The 20,715-nt window shown below is 32.4% G+C and overlaps 2 protein-coding genes across 2 annotated transcripts; both read right to left on the reverse strand.

Annotated features, from left to right (window-relative positions):
- Nucleotides 1-8,917: 8,917 nt before the first annotated feature.
- On the reverse strand, nucleotides 8,918-10,528 carry LOC129285319 (putative F-box protein At3g23960). The gene is made up of 2 exons (XM_054920955.1): nucleotides 10,394-10,528; nucleotides 8,918-10,117 (listed from the first exon to the last, which is right to left on the reverse strand). The coding sequence occupies exon 2, from the start codon at nucleotides 10,112-10,114 to the stop codon at nucleotides 9,176-9,178; it is 939 nt and encodes a 312-aa protein (XP_054776930.1). The 5' UTR covers nucleotides 10,115-10,117; nucleotides 10,394-10,528; the 3' UTR covers nucleotides 8,918-9,175.
- A 4,420-nt stretch (nucleotides 10,529-14,948) lies between these two features.
- Nucleotides 14,949-15,557, reverse strand: LOC129286184 (uncharacterized). Its single transcript, XM_054922202.1, has one exon. It carries the CDS (start codon nucleotides 15,555-15,557, stop codon nucleotides 14,949-14,951), a length of 609 nt encoding a protein of 202 aa, XP_054778177.1.
- Nucleotides 15,558-20,715: the final 5,158 nt, after the last annotated feature.

Here is a 20,715-nt window from a genome sequence, read left to right on the forward strand (position 1 = left end):
CACAAATATATAATTAATTTAAATCTCTACGAAAATTCTTGAAATCTCACATGAGACTTAAATATTTTATTGATTTAAATTATAAAAAGAGAGTTAATCTTAATAATGAGCCTTTGGAACCCCTCTTCAATGTATATAAAATTGATTTTCACACTTGCAAAATTTTATTGATTTACACGATATGAAATCATGTGCCTACAAATATTCTTAAAATCTCACACGACAAATAGATAATCGAAATATTTTCATTTACAATTGGTGCATAATATTATGGTTGGCTAAATAATTTATGCAATAAAGGCAATGAAAAAAATAGGGAAATAAATTATTTTGACAATTCACTATTATTTTGACTTGAAGATATATTCTACAAAAAAAAATCCATAAATCAGTAGCCAAAAAAGAAATTATTTAAGAGCTTTCTTTCAAATTGGAAATAACCAAGAATGCAATCAACACATGATACATATTTTACAAATTGGGGGGAAAGAAAAAGATCAAGTGTAGTAATACAACTTGAAATCTAGATTAAGAACATGGGAACATCTAACTCAAAAACACAACATTGTAGTCATTATTCAGAAATTCTTTTTCTTGGTAAATGGAGATCGTATTTTCACTTGCAAGTTTTAAACAGATTCAGAACATTAAACAAACTTTTAGCAAGATCATAGCCATGATAGACACGTCTCCAAGCCACAACCAATTTAACAAATTATCAACAGTATTATCACAGCTTTTTTTGTCAAACACCTATTGGGTATGTTCTAAATTCTACATAAAATATTTGATTCTTGAATCTTTAATGCCTAAATGCACATTCAAATCAATCCACACTCTCAATATCTATCAATATATACATGTGTGTTTATCGACAAATCTAGATTAAGGGAGATGACTTTAAATATTACTTGATTTAAGCTATGTATTCATTCTTCTTCTACTTCAAGCTAGCTTGAACTATTCTAAAAGCTTCCTATTTAGAGTGCTCGGCCATACTCCTCTGTCTTTTTTTCTAAAAAAAATCCAGCTCTCAATTCCCCTCTGTGCCTCTTGTACTTAGTCTTGTACTGAGGGCAAGACTTGTTCCCATCTTTTCATTCATATTCATAGTAAGGACGACAAACTAGGAAGGCACATTCATTGCGAGCAATAAAGACATCACCAGTTGCTGTTAATCCCACAGTATCGCCACATATTTGGCTACTCGAATTCTTTAAGGGTTTGGGCCCACCTTCTCTATCATCCACACCTTGTTGTATTGAGATACCATTCCATGGAGAGGAATGCGAGCATACCTATTCACGTGGTTCAGTACAGCTTCAAACACCTTCCCTGCATCAAACCTTCCCGGTCACTCGTTCAACTCAACGTGCTGTCACAACATGTGCGTGGATGTTAGCAAGATGTCTGTCACTGCTCTCTCCTTCTTGATCTCTCTCTCTCTCTCTCTCTCTCTCTCCAGCTTCTGCTCCGTCTCTCTCTCGTTCTTGCTTCAACCTCTCTTTAAAGCAAATACAGGGAACAATCTTCTGAAGCTTGCGTGTGAGAGATGCTTGCGTTTCCCTCTTTTTGCTCTGCTGTGTTTCTACTATGTCTTTTCTCGCTTTTCTTTCCTTCGTCTACATTTTGTGTCTGGCTTCTGTTTTCTGCCTCTTCTCTTCATGCATGCGTTTCTTTTTCAGAGGTAAAGCTTCGTGCGTTGTCTGCTTTTTTGCTATGTCTGCTTTTTGCTTCTTCGTACGTGAGTTTGCTGCCAAGTGAAGCCTTTTTTCTTGCCTTCTTTTTGTCTCTGTTCTGCTCCTTTTCTCTGAGTTTTCATCTAGTTTTTTTTTTTTTTTTTGTGATGGCTGAAAGTGTTTGTGTGTTTGCTATGTTTGCGTCTGCTCTCTGCTCTCCTTTCTGCTCGTGCATCTCTACTGTGTGGTCGAAAGGCTTGCTCTCTGCGTCTGCATGTCTCGCCTCTGCTCTTTGCTTTTGGTTTTTTATTTCTTTCCACTCTGTTTCGAGTTTGTTGTGTGTGTTTCGTGTCTGCCGTGTGTGCGTTTGCTCTACGTTTCTTCTATGTCCAGCTAAAAGCAAAGGAATGGGATAAAAGGGGTGAGTGAAGCGGAGCCCGGTTTTCGGTGCTCATCACTGTGATGACATCTAGACCATTCAAATTTTGATATGAATGGTTTATATTTAAAGAATTATTATATATTTTTATTTTTATATTTATTAAAATAAAAATATATAAAAATTATAAAATAATTTTAATAATTTTTTTTATTTTTAATATGGCCTATATTTAATTTAGAGGGTCGAATTTAATACTAAATTTTTATAGTTGATATATATTGATTATCCAAATGTATTTTGCACAGGCCATATTACAGTTAATTTGGCCTGTGTAGAGTATATCTGGATAGTCAATATATATCAATTATAAAAATTTTAGTATTAAATTGGATCCTCTAAATTAAATCTAGGCCATATTAAAAATAAAAAATTTATTAAAATTATTTTATAATTTTTTTATATTTTTATTTTAATAAATATAACATATAATAATATTTGAAATCTGGACCATCCAGATCAAATTTGGATGGTCCAGATCTCACCACAGTGATGAGTACCGAAACCGATCGCAGTGAAACGCTACAAATTGCAGCGTTTCACTCTCCCTATTATTTATTTATTTTTTTTAATGCTTTTGCTTTTTTTTTTTGTTAATCTAATTTTTAAAATTAATTTAAAAGAGTTAACTCTCAAAAATTAATTCCTAATATTTTTAAATGATTGGAATAATTTGAAAGAGATTTTTCAAGATTTAACCAAGATTATATTATTGCTTTTTTTTAAATTTTTTTAGATTATTATTATTTCAAAAAACATAATCCTGAAAAGGATTAAATTTTATTTTTGTATTTTTATTTTATTATTATTTTTATTAAATGTAAAATATGTTCAGAAAAAATATAGTATTCACGATAAAACTTCAGAAAATGCAATAACTCAAATTTGTGTTTTCTATAGTTTTATTTAAAATAAAAAAACATACTTCTATTTGAAATCCGTTCTTTTTGGCCAACATGGCTCATATCAATTTTTTTTTCCGTCCAAAAGTATGAAGTTTTTTATTTTTTTTGAGAAGTTAAAGGTTGGAAAATATAAGATGTTTTTAATATTTTAAGATATAAGTAACATGTTTTTTTCAAAAATGCTATCATAAATAAACTATTTTATATTTATTTTAAAATAAAATACCCTATTAAATAAAAGTAAATATAAAAAATAGTATTAGTTTAAAGACAAGTAATTTTTTATTAGAAGATAATATTTAATTAAAAATACCTCATATTTTTTAACAAAGTGAATATCTTTCACTTGTAATGCATATCATATTTGTGTGAACAATGTTAAATAACTTAAATTTGAGTCATTTGCAAGAAAAAACATATTATGTTCAATCTCAAAATAATAATACTTAACAATTTAAGTATTTAAGCGAGTCCAAAAATTCAAGGTGTTAAAGCCAAGCTTTAGCTCTATGTTCAACTATTTTAAACATGATCTAAATAAAAAATTTTAATATTAGAATTTGACATTTTTTTTAAAATACTAAATAAAAAATTTTAAATCTAAAATTTGAAATAAAAAATTCAAAATCACTAATCAAAAGCTACCTAACATTATTTGGGTAAAATTCTAATGGAATCAATCAAAACGGATCTGGGGGAAAAAACAGAAGGAAAAGCAGTGTATACAATTTTTCAGTTTTTCACACAGAAAATGCGATGGTCACACCTAGAAGATATCATTCAGGTCTTAATAGAAACCAAAACATCATTCATCCTTCTTTGTAATTACGCTCCAAACATGTAAACTTTATCGGTAGAAAGGGATAAACCAATTTCTAATCAATGATTCTCCCTCTGTCAAAGAACCAACCTGTTGTCATATATGATGCTGGTTGTTCAATTCTCATGCTGTGATTTACTCTTAAGGAGCCTTTTCATAATCGTTCCAGAAAAATATAAGATAAACTCAAAATATTGAGGATTCAAAGACCACATAACCTATTGTTGTTACATCAAAACACTTTTTTCTTATGTATTGCACAAAGTTTCACAAATTATGAGATGTATTCATCATGAATTGTATTAATCACTTTTTCACATATTGATGAGAAATCTTAGCGCAAAAATTAAAATATTATCAGATATCTTATAAAAACTGCCAAATAGTTCATAAACAAGAAATTAAATAATATTAAATATATCTATCTTTGAAAAGAAAAATGGACAACCTAATATTATAGATAAGTAAAATAAAGCAACAAACATCTGGACTGCACTCTAGATAACATCTTCAAGGGGCATCAAACTATAGAAAGGTCTAAACTAAACTGACAAGGACATATTTCCATCAAAAATACTTAAACAAAGAAAATACTTTTGGTAACCTTACAGGCAAAGTGATAATTAACCTTGAGGATCAAGGCTCTTCAATTTTGGATGTTGCCAATCGGTACAAGGCTTTCCACATGATTGGAAACACGCCCTATACAAAAGCCGTGTCCATGTCTAGAGACAGCAAACTGCATACGTCCATTAGTAGCAACATCGATCAAATATAGGCCAAGTTTTGCTTCTCCATTTTACGTTCAGTTTCACCAAGTCTTGGCATTCCAAAATCAATGTAGACAATTTGATTCCTCCAAATGGTCGCAGCACGTAACTTGGATGGATGATGGTTGCCCGCGTATCTCCAACTCAAATTCCATCTCTCCCCAGATGAACTCACACCCCTTTCCTCCACCACCCCAAAATAAACAGCAGAATATAGAGTTTTACTGAACACGGTGAGAAATTGTTGCAAGTTTGTCCTCATACAAATCAAGTTTGATGGTGTCACTGTAAACACTTCCGTTATTAGATCCAATGAAACTATCACATCAGTATCATCTGCAAGCTGCACACCTTGTTTTGCAGCATGCCAAAACATAACTCCATTAATAGTGACACCATCAGAAAAAATGGATAAATCTTTCAAGTAGGGAAATGACGATATGTTTCTCCAAGACTCTGTGATTAATGAATACACTTCTACTCCACAAACCACATCAGTCTTGGAAAATCTTACAGACCTGTAATCATTAATAATAAGAGTGAACTCAATAGAGTATTACAGTACTGTGTTGCAATAGTCGCTTGGGTTAGACTATTTGTATCCTCTCTCTCCCTCTTTCTCTTCTACCTCTATCAAAGGTATCAGAACTTCCTCTCTCTGACCATGGCTCTGCTAGAGAGCTGATCCAATGAACGCATTGGTACTCTCAAAGATTGTTTGGATATGCAGTTAGCTTTGCTTCAATGCAACCAACAGACATTAGACCAACAAAATCACAACTTCACTGAGATCATGATAGAGTTTCGAAATAATGGTTGATTTGAAAAGATAGATATTATAAATAAATATTATTTTTAATTTATTTTAGATATTTAATAATATTGTTTAGATTTTATTTACGTATTTAGTTATCTAGACTTTATATAAATATTTAGATATTTATTTAGATATCTATATAATTATCCAGATGTTTAATTATTTAAATTTTATTCAGATATTTAATCCTTTAAATTTTATTTAGTATTTTATATAAATATAGATTTTAGGAGATTTTATTCAATTTTATTTAATTATCTAATTGTCTAATTTTATTCATTATTTTATATTGTATTAACAATATAAATATGCAAAGCAACATAAAAGCAGACATATCATGAATAAAACAGACTTTTAAGATTTTGCCTTTTAGAGATTCTTCTAAGCGTAGCTATTAAGAAAAATATAAAATGAGATTCTTGTTCTATATCATAGATTTATTTCTTCTATTTTTTTTTATCAGTTCTGTGTCCTCTGATTAATGTTATGAAGTCAAATTCTGATTTCATATGTTAATAGAAATTTATATTTTTTATTTCTCTTTAATCATCTTGGAACCTATCAAATCAAGCAGACCATGTCTCACATTTTTCACCTGACGTACGAAATCTCGACTAAGCTCTCAATTCTTACCAGCCAGCGCCTGCACTCTCCTGTGGTCACTGAACCAACTATCCTCACAGACGTTATACAGCTGAACCATGTTTCAAACGTGCTTGAGTTCGACGACCAGCAATAGAACAGTAACATCGACGTCGAAACAATGGCAGAATTGAATGACCTTGACGGAGATGAAGGAAAAAAAAAAACATGAGAATGACAAGGAGATTGGAGAAAATCGGAAGCAGAGGACTACAGAAGTGACACAGAACAAAGTTGCCGGATTAACTACAAGGAAGAGGAAGTCGAATCATCCCTCACACACCTTTCTTCCGAGTTTAGCCGCTGAACCAACATCACTGTCCGTGCCGTCGATAATGCCGCCATAAACGAGCTTCTCTCCAAGCATCCTTCCATCAACACTGTTAAGAACACCCATTCTCTTCACGTCCGCTTCGACTGCTTCGACGCAAAGAAGCTTCACTAGATCAGCAATAGCACGACGTTGGCCGCCACTATGTTTCAAAAGGACCAAGATGCTACAACCTCACGATCCCAAGAGATAAATGAGGCTTATCAAATCTTGAGTGATTCTTTCACCTCCGACTATCCTGACGGCACTGCTGAAGACGGCATATCAATAGATGAATGTGAAGGAACCAATAAGATCAGCTCCCTCTTTCAGTATTCCTGGGTCGAGTAGAGTAGAAGAAGACGGGTCGTATGGGGCTTTGCAAGTGGCCATGGATTTCGGGTTTTTGTTGGAGGTTCTCGAAACTCCTCTAGTCTCACGGACATGCTTGCCGAGGCTGTTCGCATCCTTCATCAACCGAAGGAGTGTCAACCACATGACTGAAAAGGAGTTGTCAATCCGTCAAGGCACCGAACGGCTCAGTAAGGATGGGGCACTGTCGGTGCCATGGTTGTTAAAGAAGTTGGGTCGGGTAAAGCCACACAGAAGGCCGTGGGTTCTGGGTTTTCATCTAAGCTTCTTGAATATTCTGCTAGGTGCATGTGTGATAGTCAAAATATCCCAAGAATCAATGTTTTCCATGATGGCAGTTGGCAGATTTGTCCCAGGTGTCCTCCAAATATTCTCCACGCAACAGCCAACAAGCCCCTGCTCACATGTTTTATGTAACTATGAGCTATAACAGTGGGTTTGATTTTGACATAAGTGTGGGAGCTTCAACATTTCTCTTTTGTTTAGGTGTTGGCTTATCACACATCCCTGGCCCATAAGTATTTTGGAAATGGGATATTATGGGTGGTCCAATTAGGGTGGCTGGATCCTGACCCTGGCCAAGAGCTGATTGATGTTGCCGCTGCTTTCAACTCCTTCAGCTCACTAACTCTAGTCTAGTAGTCTATGTTTTTTCTATTAAAAAAAAAACTCTTATTTTAGATACAAATTTTGCTTTCTACTTTTGTACTGATCCTTTGGGAGGAGTATTGATATATGAGAATTAAGAGTAATAGGAGTAATTAGGCATACAAGTGTAGTTGGGCATTTAGTTATATTATTTATAAATAGGTCTCTAAGCTGTAATGGATTATTATGAATGAAACTAATCTTTCTCTCCCTCTCTATTTCTCTTCTGCTTCCTCTCTCCCTCTTTCTCTTCTACCTCCATCAGCTGGGTTCCCCGGAGGGAGAGATTCTAAATATTCCTATTCGGTTGAGGCCCACAAATGATTTATTGGTATGCCTGGGAAGGAAAACTCTTTTTTCCATCCAAGTTAAAGAGTTAATGGTCTGTAAGACTCATGGAGGCTGACTTGGAAGCTCAAAGCTCATAACAAAGTTAAAACATTTCCTATGGGGTTCATGCAATGAAGCTGAATAAAACCTTTGGAAAAGGAAATGCTGCTCCTCTCCTCTCCAATCTGTCATGCCTGTGGCAGGGCTGGTGAGACTATAGAAGGTAAAATCTCTATCAAAAGCATAATCAATATCTATCGAGATGAGTATAACATCGATTATGTCATAACAGATAAACACCCATAATCACCACAATACCACTACAGACCATTCGATGCGGTTTACTTAGGATATAATTGGCAATCTAACATGTGTACGTCCAATCTGTGTTGCAATAGTCGCCTGGGTTAGACTATTACCGTACAAATCCATTACTTACGCATACAGCAGAAATCATACAATGGCAAGAATTAACAACTTTCTTGATAGAGTTGCTTGTATTCTATTGGTTTTTGCCTTGCAAAATTAACACCTACTATTAATGATCTTACTAAGAAGTTTTGTTTTTCTGTGATTGACTGATAATTGCATAAACTTATCACTATTTTTGTTTGGGGTGAACAACTTGTTACAAGTTTTGGTTGATTGCTAATATATTAGCCAATAGCCAAGATGCTTTTACTGAAGATGATTCATCAATATAATAATACTCAAATAAAGCAGAAACTTGTTTTAATCTTGTCGACAAGCATGTCCTGAACTGAGTTTACACGCAATTATTTATGGTCTTTAAATAAAAAAAAGATACAGTTGAATATGAATCAACCCCTAAACTCAATGAAGCATCTATATTGCTTAAGAAGAGTTTCTAGGACAAGTATGCATGAGTGCCTGCCTACATTTCAGATACCCTTGAGGAAATCCTCACTTAAGTGTAGCCTCGTTATAAGAATACTGAACCTTGTTGTCAATGGTGCTGGTCATTGAATTCTTATGCTGTGACAGCATGTTCTGAAGGAGCCTTTTCATTATAAACTGAAAATATATAGTATTTAAAGATCCCATAACTTGTTGGATTTACAACAGAACAATTTTTCATTATGTATTGCTTAATGAATTGATCATGACTTATTGATCACTTTTTCTTTCCCCTTGGTGAGCAGAGTGGTAGAGGTAGAGGTGAAATGGCATATTGATAAGCAATGTTAGTACAATAATTAAAAATCTGTCTCAAATGCCATACACCAGAAATCAAACAATAACATGTATACTTCAAAGAAGGGGGCAAACAAAACAGAACAAATATAACAGATAGCTCGCATAAAGCAAGAAATATCAGCATCCATAATTGATAATTCAATATTACATCCCTGAAGAGCATCAAATCTTACAGATACATAATGATCTACAGCAAACATGGATGGTAGATTTGCAATGTAAAAATTAAGACTCTTGAATATGGATGTTGCCCACTGGCATAAGGCTTTCCACGTAATTGAAAACATCTACATGAAGGCCAGGTCTGGGGATGGGAAGCCTTTTAACTTCATTAGTAGTGACATTGAAAAGATATAAGCCAACTTTTGCTCCATCATTTGCCATTTCAATTTCACTACTAACTCCAGGCAGTCCAAAAACTATGCACACAATTTGATCCCACCAAAGGGTCCCAGGAAGTAACTTGAATGAATAGGAGCTGCGAATATATTTCTTACTCGAACTCCATCTCTCCCCAGATGAGCCTATACCCCCATCCTCCATTACACCCAAATCAAGCAAAGAATATTGAGAATTTCCAACCCTAGAATGAGAAAGTATAGCAAGTTTGTTCTCATAAACAGCAAGCTTACCTGAATAACTTAATAAGGCAGGCCATGGTATCACTGTAAACACTTCCGATGCTATGTCAAATGAAACTATCACATAAGTGTTTTGTATACTACTCAGCTTTAACCCATACCAAAACATAACTCCATTAGCAGTGACAGCATTCGTAAAAAGTGTTACACCCTTTAGGTTCTCCAATTCTATACCCTTCCATGATCCTGTGCTTAATGAATACACTTCCACTTGACAAACTAAAGTAATCTCATAAATTCTCACTATCTTGTAATCATTAATAATTGGACTGAACCCAAATCCTAAAACGCACTTACCCTCAAAATAATCAATAGTTATGGGCAGCTGTCTCACCTCTCTAATCGCTGGATTCCATAATAAAGGGGAAGGTGGATATCTCATATAATCAGCGAGACAGAGCAAGCCATTGCTGGAACCAATGATCCGAACGCACCCCAAGGAATTGATCAAAGGGGCCTTTTCAACTTCACGGAATTGCATCTTGCAATCGAGCAAACATAAATACAAAGAATTCATCTGCATTTGCTGGATAAGAAGAGAAGGGTTTTGATGAGTGGAGTGGTCGAGGTGGTCAGCGATGAAAGATGGGGTCTTGATGAGATTTTTCCAATCTTTGCAGACACATTGAAATCGGATTAGGGATTTTACAGGAAGTCGTTTGAGAACGTTTGTAACGATTTCTTGGGGAAGAAATGGCGTGTCGCCATCCACTAACATGTGCTTCATGGTGCTCCACTCGGAAAAACAGATCTTCAGGAGGAAAGGAGAAGAAATCAGAGGTTGAGAATCAAAATAACATACCTTCTGTATAGTTGTCGACTAAACTGAGTAGAAGTCTCACTGAGGAAATCCCTCGCAACTCGCCCAACCATATCAAATAGAGCAACCCGGGCCAACAGGAAACTTGCAGAAGACTGTCGTGTCAAACCTTTGAAAACGTAAATTTATCGGTAAGCAGTGGTCGTGTCCTAAAAGGACTGAGCCAGATTAATAATTTTTTCCTTTATATATATATATATATATATAAAATAATTTCCAGCACAAATAATTAAATGTGATGTTTAAGGAATTTTTCACTTAACTAATTTTTTTAATCTTTATAAATTATAATCAAAATATTTTTTTCAGTAAATATATATGTAGCTAAATATATAAAAAAATATTAAAAAATGCATACTATATGTTCTGTATTTGACTAAATATTTAAATACATCACGTTGCTATAAAAAAAATTATTGAAAATTTAATTTGTTAGCTAATTTTAAATCATGAATTTAAAGTAATTAACAAGAACTTAATGTTAAATGTCATTTATTAACTGTTACTGATTCACACTTCCTTTTTATAATTTAAATTTAAATTTAAACGAAGTTAAATTACAAATGACGCAAAATACTCTTTATTCTCATGCCTTGACAAAAATTTATGTTATCATTTGTGTGTTTGTGTGTGCACAAACTTTCGAACACTTTCTAACATTTGAAATAGGAGGTCAAATTTGTCTCATTTTGTAAGCTATGTCAGTATGCATCATATTATGAATGTATGGCATCATTAAAGTCTATAAAATATGCAATTTGTTATTTACAAATATGATGGGGATAATTATTTAAAAAAGAATATACTAACTTTCATTTTTTTTTTCCTGGTGACAGTTTACCAACTTTTTGAAAAATTTACTCTTCTCCCACTTGATCCAAATTGAGCTACCTCATTTTACACTTCCTCTAACTCAGCAACTCTATTTAGAAGATTTGTGGCCAAATACTCGAAGTTAAAGCAGGTACATGCAGTTGCAGAGATCCTCATGGCTAAATGGAAGCATATTTGGAAGCTCAAGGCATTTCCTATGGCTAAGCTCGTCAGACTATAATAAAAGGTTAAACCTGACAGGAACCTACTAAAATTGAAATTAAAAGCATAATCAATGTCTATGGAAATAAGTATCAAGGAACAGTCATTGTCTTGTTGCAGATATTATTGCTCAGGGCAGGAATCAAGAGAATGCTTCTAAAATCCATTATATCATAATAAATAACCGTCCATGAACCATGATTACCATTTCATATCATTTATTGAAGTTAAACGATCACAGTACAAATTAGAGACAGTAATTCAGACGGGTCAAATTTATTTGAATCAAGCTTAATTTGTATTGAGCTTAAAACATCTTACCCCTTCTAAAAAACTCAAATCTGACATAAATGATAATCAAATAATTATCTAAAAAATTTTATTTATTATATTTATTTAGTAGTAGAGTTAGAAATTCGTACACGCCTGAATTTTTTTAAAATTATTTTTACCTTAAAATTAATTATCTTATTTTATAAAAAATATAAAATATTTTTGGATATGAACATGATGTATAGGACTCAACTTTTTTTAAAAAAAATTGGGTCTCAGAATATACAAATTAATATTAAAATATATTTTAAATATTCTTTTGAGATACTTTATTAATTACAAATAATAAAATATGAAAATATAAATATTTTTAATTTTTTTCAAAAAATATCTATAGTAATGTGCATTCAAATATGTCTTATTTTAGTATAAAATGATATAAAACTTAAAAAATTAATTAATACTTATTATATTTTATATTTTTTTTTAAAAATATTTTTTATTTGAGTATTCGGGCTAAACTTGAACCCGATCGAGAACATTAAAAAATTAATTTTTTTGGGCTTAACCCTAAAATTTTTAAGCGGGTTCTGGTTAGCTGTAAAATCTCACTCCTCTCAACCCAATTAGCTGATAAAGCTCATAGTAATCAAAAGATTAACTCAAAGAGCAATTACCAAATTTTTAATTCAAAATCAAGAAATTCCAAGTTTTTTTAATAACAATGAGTTTAAATCAATCAAAATTATTTATACTAGAGTAAAAAAAATAAGTTTCAAAAGCATAGAATACCTTAAAGAAGTAAAAGAATTTAAAAATGATTACAAAACAAAATATGTGCTGTGATATAGGGTAGTGCGTTGCGACTCATGCACGCTGCGTTGTGGTATGTTTCTCTCTATGTCACATGCCGTGACTCAGGCACTATGTGCTGTGGCGTATTGCACGAAAAATTAGTAAATCCTGTTGTTATCTGATAGTAGAATTGGGGAACTTTCAATACGTCTCGATTCTCTATTCGACATTTCAATGACATGGTCTAGGTATTTATGAAAAAATCTTTTCATGAACTAGCTAATGGCACGGGTTTCACTTTCAAAATAAGTCACACCAAGAAGTTGGATACCAAAATACGTTTTATGTACTTTTCACAACTTTTACACAAAAAGGGTATCCAAAACCCTCAACAAGTGCCAAAAGTCTTCTTAACACATGGACCATGTCCATTGAACCTAAGATTATCAGTATAACACGTCACACATACTTAAACAACAATAGAACAAAATTTCACTCCTCAACCCCTTTTTACCAAAAATAAAAGGGAGGCAATTTTTCATTGTATAGCACCCAAATTAATTAAAACATGTTCAAATCTTTATTTTTACACTTGCACTAGTATTTTGATCCTATAAACATACATTCCCTCCGGTCCGCATTATAAGACCATTTCTAGAAGATATATCTAGTCCCCATTATAAGTCACTGACAGCTAAAGACTTCCCATTTTAAAATGAAATTCTGAAAATACCCCTAGCTACTTTACTCATCTTCGTTCGGCTAACCTAACATTTCACTGGCGTCCTCTCTCTCACTCTATCTTCATCCTTTTCTCTCACCATCTTTGCTCAGTTTTCGTCGATCGCCTATTTCATCTTCGCCACCGAGCTCATTGTTCCTCTATTGCAATTCCTCTTCTGCTGTTATTTGCACAAGTGTTGTCAATCATTTTGTGGTGTGCAATATCTCTGGATCTCACTGTTCAAGTCCGATGGAGGAGCGTTTTGAGGGTCTGTCATGGGATCAACTAATGGCATGCATAGTGGACGATTCTCTTATCGGGGAAGAAGATTCACGGTCGCTCGAGTTCTCTAGAGAGGTAAACTCTCTAAACCAAAAGATTTTGAGGGCTCTTCCTCTGAATGGTTCTTCCTTCGCATCTTCTAACTACGCTAAGGTTGTACGTGCGAAGAAATCTCACTTATTTGATTTGAATGAAGAGGCAGTCGAGGATGGTGAAGAAGTAAGTGACGGCGATGCAGTACTGGAGTTCACAAAAGGAAGTGAAAAGAAAAAAATAGTCCACCCTTTCAACTTGAACAAGTTTCCATTCCTTGAGGAAGACTATACACATCCGACTAAGGAAGAGAAGGACCGTAAGGGATTTGTGTATGACACTTTACATTATATGCTTTGATATCTCAATTTTCTATACCTTTTGTATAATTTAAGTTAATCTAGAATTTAAGCTTATGCTGATTAAGGAGTAGGTCTGGGATGCTCACGGTCTGTCAGTCTGATGGATGATGATATTATATTATGTTAATTATATTTTAAAGGATATCAAATATGCATGCCGTTATGATCCTTCTTGTAACAATATTCTATTCGTACCCTGTTATGATCCTACTGATATTAAACATGAGATTTCTGTGAACCACCTAAGCCCCTGGCTACTAGCAGCTAAACTAAGTATGGTAGCTTTGTGTTAAATATAATTATAGATTTGTCACCAAAAAATATAATTGTGATTGTGTAAGAGCCTGTTCGAGTTACTTTTCAGAATCAAAATAGGAAGGGTCGAAGGGGGGAAAGGTAGAAATGTCTCCCATGTTTGATAACAAGTTTGTTTTTTCCATAAGCTGTATCATTGTGAAATATGGCAAAACAGGGGTTGTTTTATTGATTGAGCAAGTAGTACCAGTGAATTAATTTCTCTTATGTCAATTGCTTCAAATTTTCATCACTTTGATCAGGGGTTCTTTGTTTACAAGATGAATACTATTCCTTTACAAAATAAATTTATGATCAGGGGTTCTTGGTTTAATATTGTTTAACTTTGATCAGTTTTATTCTTTTATGATTAGGGGTTGTTTGACATCATTTTTCATTGCCAATAGTATCTATTACAAAATATTAACTATTAATATTATGTGTTGCAATTTACATGACAAATTGTAACACAAAATATTAATCACCAAAACATAAAGAATTTATAAAAACATCCACCCCTTAATCTCAATCATCCATCCACCTATGCTAAGTGCTCCAAAACTTCTTCAATTAGGTAGGGATCACACTTAAGTTGATTAGGCAAGTCACCTTTTCTTTCCATCATATCCTTCTTCAAATGACCTTGCTTATACTTGTTTAAACCTCTGTCCTTCATAATATCAATCATAGTAGATTGTAGTGTTAGGAATATCCTATTCAATTGCTTGGATGTGTAAACTTAAAATGACTTCTCTACAAGCTTGACAAGGTCATCTATAGTTTTAGGTGCTTCATGGTGTTGTAATACTTGAATTGCCTTAAAATAACCAAGATCTAAAATGTTCAAATCAGGGGAATTTGGGGGTTGGGAAATCAAGCGAATATCAAACCCATCATTACTTGCTGCCATATGAAAGTCCACATCACTATCATGAATGTGACAAGGAGCATTATCTTGTTGAACATAAATGGTTTCACTTGCATGGCTTGTTGGCCATTTGGCTTTGATTTCTGGTAACATCTTGTTAATTAAGAAAGATTTCATCACTTCTTTTGTAATTGACGTGATTGGTTTTGTTTCCATTGTGCCTCTGCCCCTGTTTGCACTCCTTCTCCTTGCTGCCTCTTTTGTAACAAATGAAAACAACCCAATCTTCTCAAAAAAAATTTCATTTCCTTGTGTATCAAATCTAGGCCTAGCCACAGTAACTAGGAACATAACCTTACTAACATCATTCTTGTTTTTGCATGTTCGATATGGTGGCTCTTCCCCTATTGCCAAGTAGTAGGTCTGGGATTTCTTTATCATGTAAAACCATTTTGCATCAATATGGATTATGTTGTGCATTGATTGAAAAGTTAGATTATTTGGTATACTTTCTTGTTCTAGCATGGACAAACACTACCTCAATCTAGCAAGCATGTTTTGCTCCTTTAAATGTGGTTTGATTGTACTGGTATAGCGCTATAGAACTCCGTTTTTCTTTAGTCTGATCAGTGATGTCTTGTTAACCCCTAACACACTTACAAGAGACCTATATGTAGTTCTTTACTGTACAAGAATTGCCATGACTTGTTCCATGTTCACATTATATCCCTTTCTTCCACACCTATTTGTCTTTCTATGAGTTGCGTCACCTGTTTCTTTAACTTGATTCCAAATGCGTTGAATCACTCTCATTGAAACTAAGTATACTAAAGCTATTCTCTTGTTGTAATGTTGCTCAATTTACCTCCACAACTTGAGTGTAAAAAATCTTACAAATGACTACACGTTCTTCATTTGATAAGAACCTTCTTTTACATAGTGGCTATCTTAATGATTCAATTGTATTGCCTCCCATATTTGTTTCTATTTCAAGAGTGTATTGATACTACATATTAAAAGTCCATACAAGTTTATGTGCACCCTACTTTCTATATAAAATATGAAATTCTGCGTGCATGACTTAATATACAGCGAGTAAGTTAATCCTCTAGCTCTCACACTTGTTCAATGAAAATAACCTTTATTTTCAAGGAACATAGTAAGAGAGTTTCATTCAATTATATGAGATTTGCATGCATTCAGCTGATCAAACAATTTGTAATGTTGTAGGTGATAAAGATGTTAAAGAAGAAAATCCATCTAGAGCTTGATGTTAAGAGTCTCAAAGAAGTGGAATAAGAAAATCGAGCCCCCGAATCTGCTATTTGCTACCAGTTTAAGGTATGGAGCTGCAACTTTTATTATCAAAAATTGAAGTCTAGATATTTCTCTTTGTTATGAAAAAAGGTTTTCTGTTTTGAATTACTTATAACCTAGGATTTAATGGAAATACTTTAAATTACAGATGTGGTATTAAGGGCTTTAAATTACAACTCCCTTAAGACGAGCTTTCTAGCTTTAAATTACATCAGTAGAAGGATGATCCCAGTTAGTTTCCCTAGTAAAGAAATTTATGACTTGAACACAATTTAATAACTCCAACACTTTTTATTCCCTTTCCCAGCACTGGGTATTAGGTTTGAACCGAATTAATAGAAGATTGGCTAGTAATATATAAATCAAGAGAAAGAAATGGATTTGTTGTTGTGTCTAACCAACTTTGTTGATATCTTCCTGTTTCCCTTTATGTAATATATAGGTCCCTCTGGATTGAACTCTATGATAATTTGTTCTTAAGGGCCCTAAAGGAATCATTCATGTTTCAGTATCCTTTATTGGAGAAAACACTATAGCAGCATTGACATTCTAGTTTGCATCTGTAACTATGATGTGAAGTAGTTGTATTCATCACCCAAGAGTTGTCTTTATTCGTTAGAATCTTTCAGATGAGGAAAAGTTTTATGCTTGACTGAGTACTCAACTAACTATGATAATTATTTTAAGGGAACGTTGATGGTGATTGAATGACCTTCATAAAGTTTCTTAATTCTTAATTCTTTCATGTTCAAGTGCAACTGCAGCATTGCGATGAATTAGAGGACTAAAATATATGCCGATTAATGTTAGCTGTCAAACATTTTATGCTTCTTAAGCAATAGCAGGTGGTGGAGGGCGTGGCATGCGTCTCGCTAAAGAACTTGACGAGTTTGTGAAGTTGTTATAGGTATCTTTTCCATGAAGTTCTGAATATATCTTGATTGATATGTAATTTAAAGTCTTCAGTATGTTACAATGCATGTGAAAAGCTATTAATAAGCACATTAGCTGAGGTATTAAGGGGCCTTGGGATGTTTAAAAAGCTTTTAATATTTCTGATGTGGACATCTATTTTCTTAATAAGCATGTGGATATCTATGATAGGCTGGCTGAGGTATTAAGAGGCCTTGAAATGTTTAAAAAGTATGAAAGTTGATTATTACTCTTAAGTAGATTATATTTGAATAGCTTTATTCTTCTCAACAACTGAATATAGATTCTAGAAAGTTAAATTTTACATGGGAATATTCTAAATTTCATAAACATAAATATTCTTACCATTTCTTTCTTCATGGATTGCATGTTGATTTTCACTTTGATTGTTGTCTAGGTAGACATTCTCACACATAAGAAGAGCATTTAAGTCCAAGAAACTGTTGCTGTTGTCCCCACCATCTTCCTCAGTTGGAGCATTTAAATCAAAAGGTATGCAGTAATTTTCCATAGTGGAAGGCAGTGTTGGACAGCTAAAGAATATTGTGGTCCCAAGCGTTTTTGTACTTTTGCTCAATTTGCTTTTTCTATCATTTTTATAAGAATGTAACTGGCCAAAAATTCCCCTCCCACCAATTTCATTTTGGCCTTCTCGCTAAATAAAGCTAACAGCCTTTGTTTTATTGAGTTTATTTTACTGACAAACCTTTTTGTAAAGTACTATGAGAGAGAATTATTTAGAAAATAATATTATATTGTTTGGATTTTTTTAGTTTTTTATTTGAAGGGTTGTTTTGGAATTTCATTTATAAATATTCTTTATACTGTTGTTGCATTGGTATTGGTGAGGTTGGTAGATATGACTTATAAATAGGACCGGAGGGAGTATATCACAACATACATAAATACTCAAGGTCCAAAATACAAATCAGACATTTGCAATAACAAAATAGTGCAAGTGTAATGGCATGCAACTTAGAATTGGTAATCATATACTATTATATAAAATAAATCTAAATTAGAGGCATATAGTAAGAATGTGCTAATTTCTAACCTCCAGAGTCTTCTCCCTCTCATTATCAGAGCTAGAGCCTGAAAAGTGTTAAATGAAATGTGTGAATCTAATCACTTAGTAACTAAGGTAAAACCTACTCTATGCAGTTATATATTAATTTTAAAATAAGTACATACATATGAAACTAAGCACTTAAAACATACTTGCACATATCATAATTCATCATTTCTCATTTAATAGCTTCTTTATCTCACATGTATTGTCATCATATTCTCAAATATGTGACATGACCCCTTATTCACATGACTTGCCACAACTTAACACATGTGATACATCATATATTTGTATAGGCAATGATCAACCAACCTTATAACTTTCTTATTTTCTCAAACTAAAACTGTGGGCTATAACATTAAATAGGGCTCTGTCCATATGATTTGACTACCCAAGCTCACCAATCATAAGGTGTGACTCGATTAAAGATCACGCGACTCACTCTCAAACCACAGCTTTCCCCATTCTCAAATCTCTGGGGTGTCTTATACCCTGAGTTATTTTCCTCATTAAACTGATAGAGAAAGCTAGGTTCTAATCCCTCAACAAACTATAGGAACAGTCCCTTAATAAAATGTAGGACACCCTCGTACGCCAAAGAGCGGCCTAAATACCATATGAATTTTTTCTCTACTCCCAATCGCTAGGCGAATTTTCATCTACTAATCATACCATAAATGATACTCACTCATTTTCACATTTTCATTTATTGTTTACAGGGCAAGCAAAATTAGAGCGGTGCTGGCATTTTGTAAATTGCAATGGCTGTCGGAGTCCTCAATCAATTCTCGATTATCATTACTTTTCAGGATACTTTGATGCTAGACAAGGGTGGGGTTTCAAATTTAATTAGGGTTTCACTAAAGGGTTGCGTGAAATTACAATCACACTTTTTTTAATGGCACTTTCTGGCAATTTTATTTTATTTTTTTAATAAGGCAATTTTATTTTTATAAACAGCTGATATTTTATTATAGAGACCTAATATATCAAAAAATAAAAAGATAAGAATTTAGAATACTAAAAAATAAAAGTGTAAATGAACAAGTGAAGTAAGGAAATTAACATTTTATAAATAAATGACTAAATAAAATAAAGCAATTAACAAGTGAAGTAAAACAGTTTTGATATTATTTAAAATGAAGGATATTTTTTTATTTTTTAAAAAATTTAATATCAAATCAGCACTTCTAAATTGCAAAATTTTAAAATTTAAGGGTTTTGAATTTCAACAAGTATGGTCAAGAGATCTCTATTAAAATTATCCCTAATTTTTTTATACACAAATCTTATAACATTTTTTACCCTTAATTTATTTTATTTATAAATATAAAGTATTTTAAATTTTTTTAAAGTATAATTATTGTTTTAAAAAATTATAAAAAAAATGTAATTAATAAGATTTTTTTAATTGAAAAATAATATTAAATAATAAATAAATAAATACATACTTCCTCCATTGAAAAATGTAAGGCATTTGTTGAGGAGTTGGATGTTCAAAAAATGTAAGTCATTTTTACTCTTTCAAGATGTAATTATTACCTTTTTTTAAAAATATCTCCATTGATAATGACTTTATATTTATTATAAGATATTTAATAGGGATAAATATAAAAAGATAGAGTTAGTTTAAAAATAGATAACTCCTTTATTGGGGTGAGATTGGTTAAAATATTTTATATTTTTGAATGAAGAGAGTAAATACTATATATTTGAAAGATAAAATTTATGTCAATTTAATTAAAAGTATATGATAACATTAAATGGGGGAATAAGTGCTAAGCATGTAGTTATATTAAATATTTATTGGAAGAATTTGGCCACCATGTGACTTTATACAGTTTGACACATAAATGATACGTAATTATATTAAAAAATTAAATTGTGGAAATAGTTTATCTACATGGTTGAAATCTTAGAATTATATATACTAGTGTTCACAGGAGCATTTCTTTATATGTAATACTTTTAAAGTAATATTTTAAAATTTTTTAGAATTGTTTTACATTATAAAAAAGCAAACTTTATGAAATCTATATAAATTACAGCATAATCAACATATATAAAAATATTAACAATAATGTTGTGATTTTTTCAATAAACAATAAATATGGTAATAATTAATTAAATTCTCAATTTATTACTGATAAGTTTTACACCTTCAGTGGGAAGGTGGCAACATATGCCAATATACTCTTTCTTTATTATTATTATTTGTAGAGTTATTTAATTCTGGTTTTACTTTCTGAAAAAAAAAATTAACATAAAAAATATATACTAAAATACAAATTTGCGTGTTACAATTTACTTCATCTTCCA

This window comes from Prosopis cineraria, unplaced genomic scaffold (assembly GCF_029017545.1).
Source record: "Prosopis cineraria cultivar Desert tree isolate PC_DT_omini unplaced genomic scaffold, ASM2901754v1 PC11, whole genome shotgun sequence".
In the NCBI taxonomy this organism is placed as follows: domain Eukaryota; kingdom Viridiplantae; phylum Streptophyta; class Magnoliopsida; order Fabales; family Fabaceae; genus Prosopis; species Prosopis cineraria.

Coding starts and splice junctions, on each gene's coding strand:
- LOC129286184 (XM_054922202.1), bottom strand. CDS start 15,557: ATGCACAACATAATCCATATTGATGCAAAATGGTTTTACATGATAAAG.
- LOC129285319 (XM_054920955.1), bottom strand. CDS start 10,114: ATGCAGATGAATTCTTTGTATTTATGTTTGCTCGATTGCAAGATGCAA.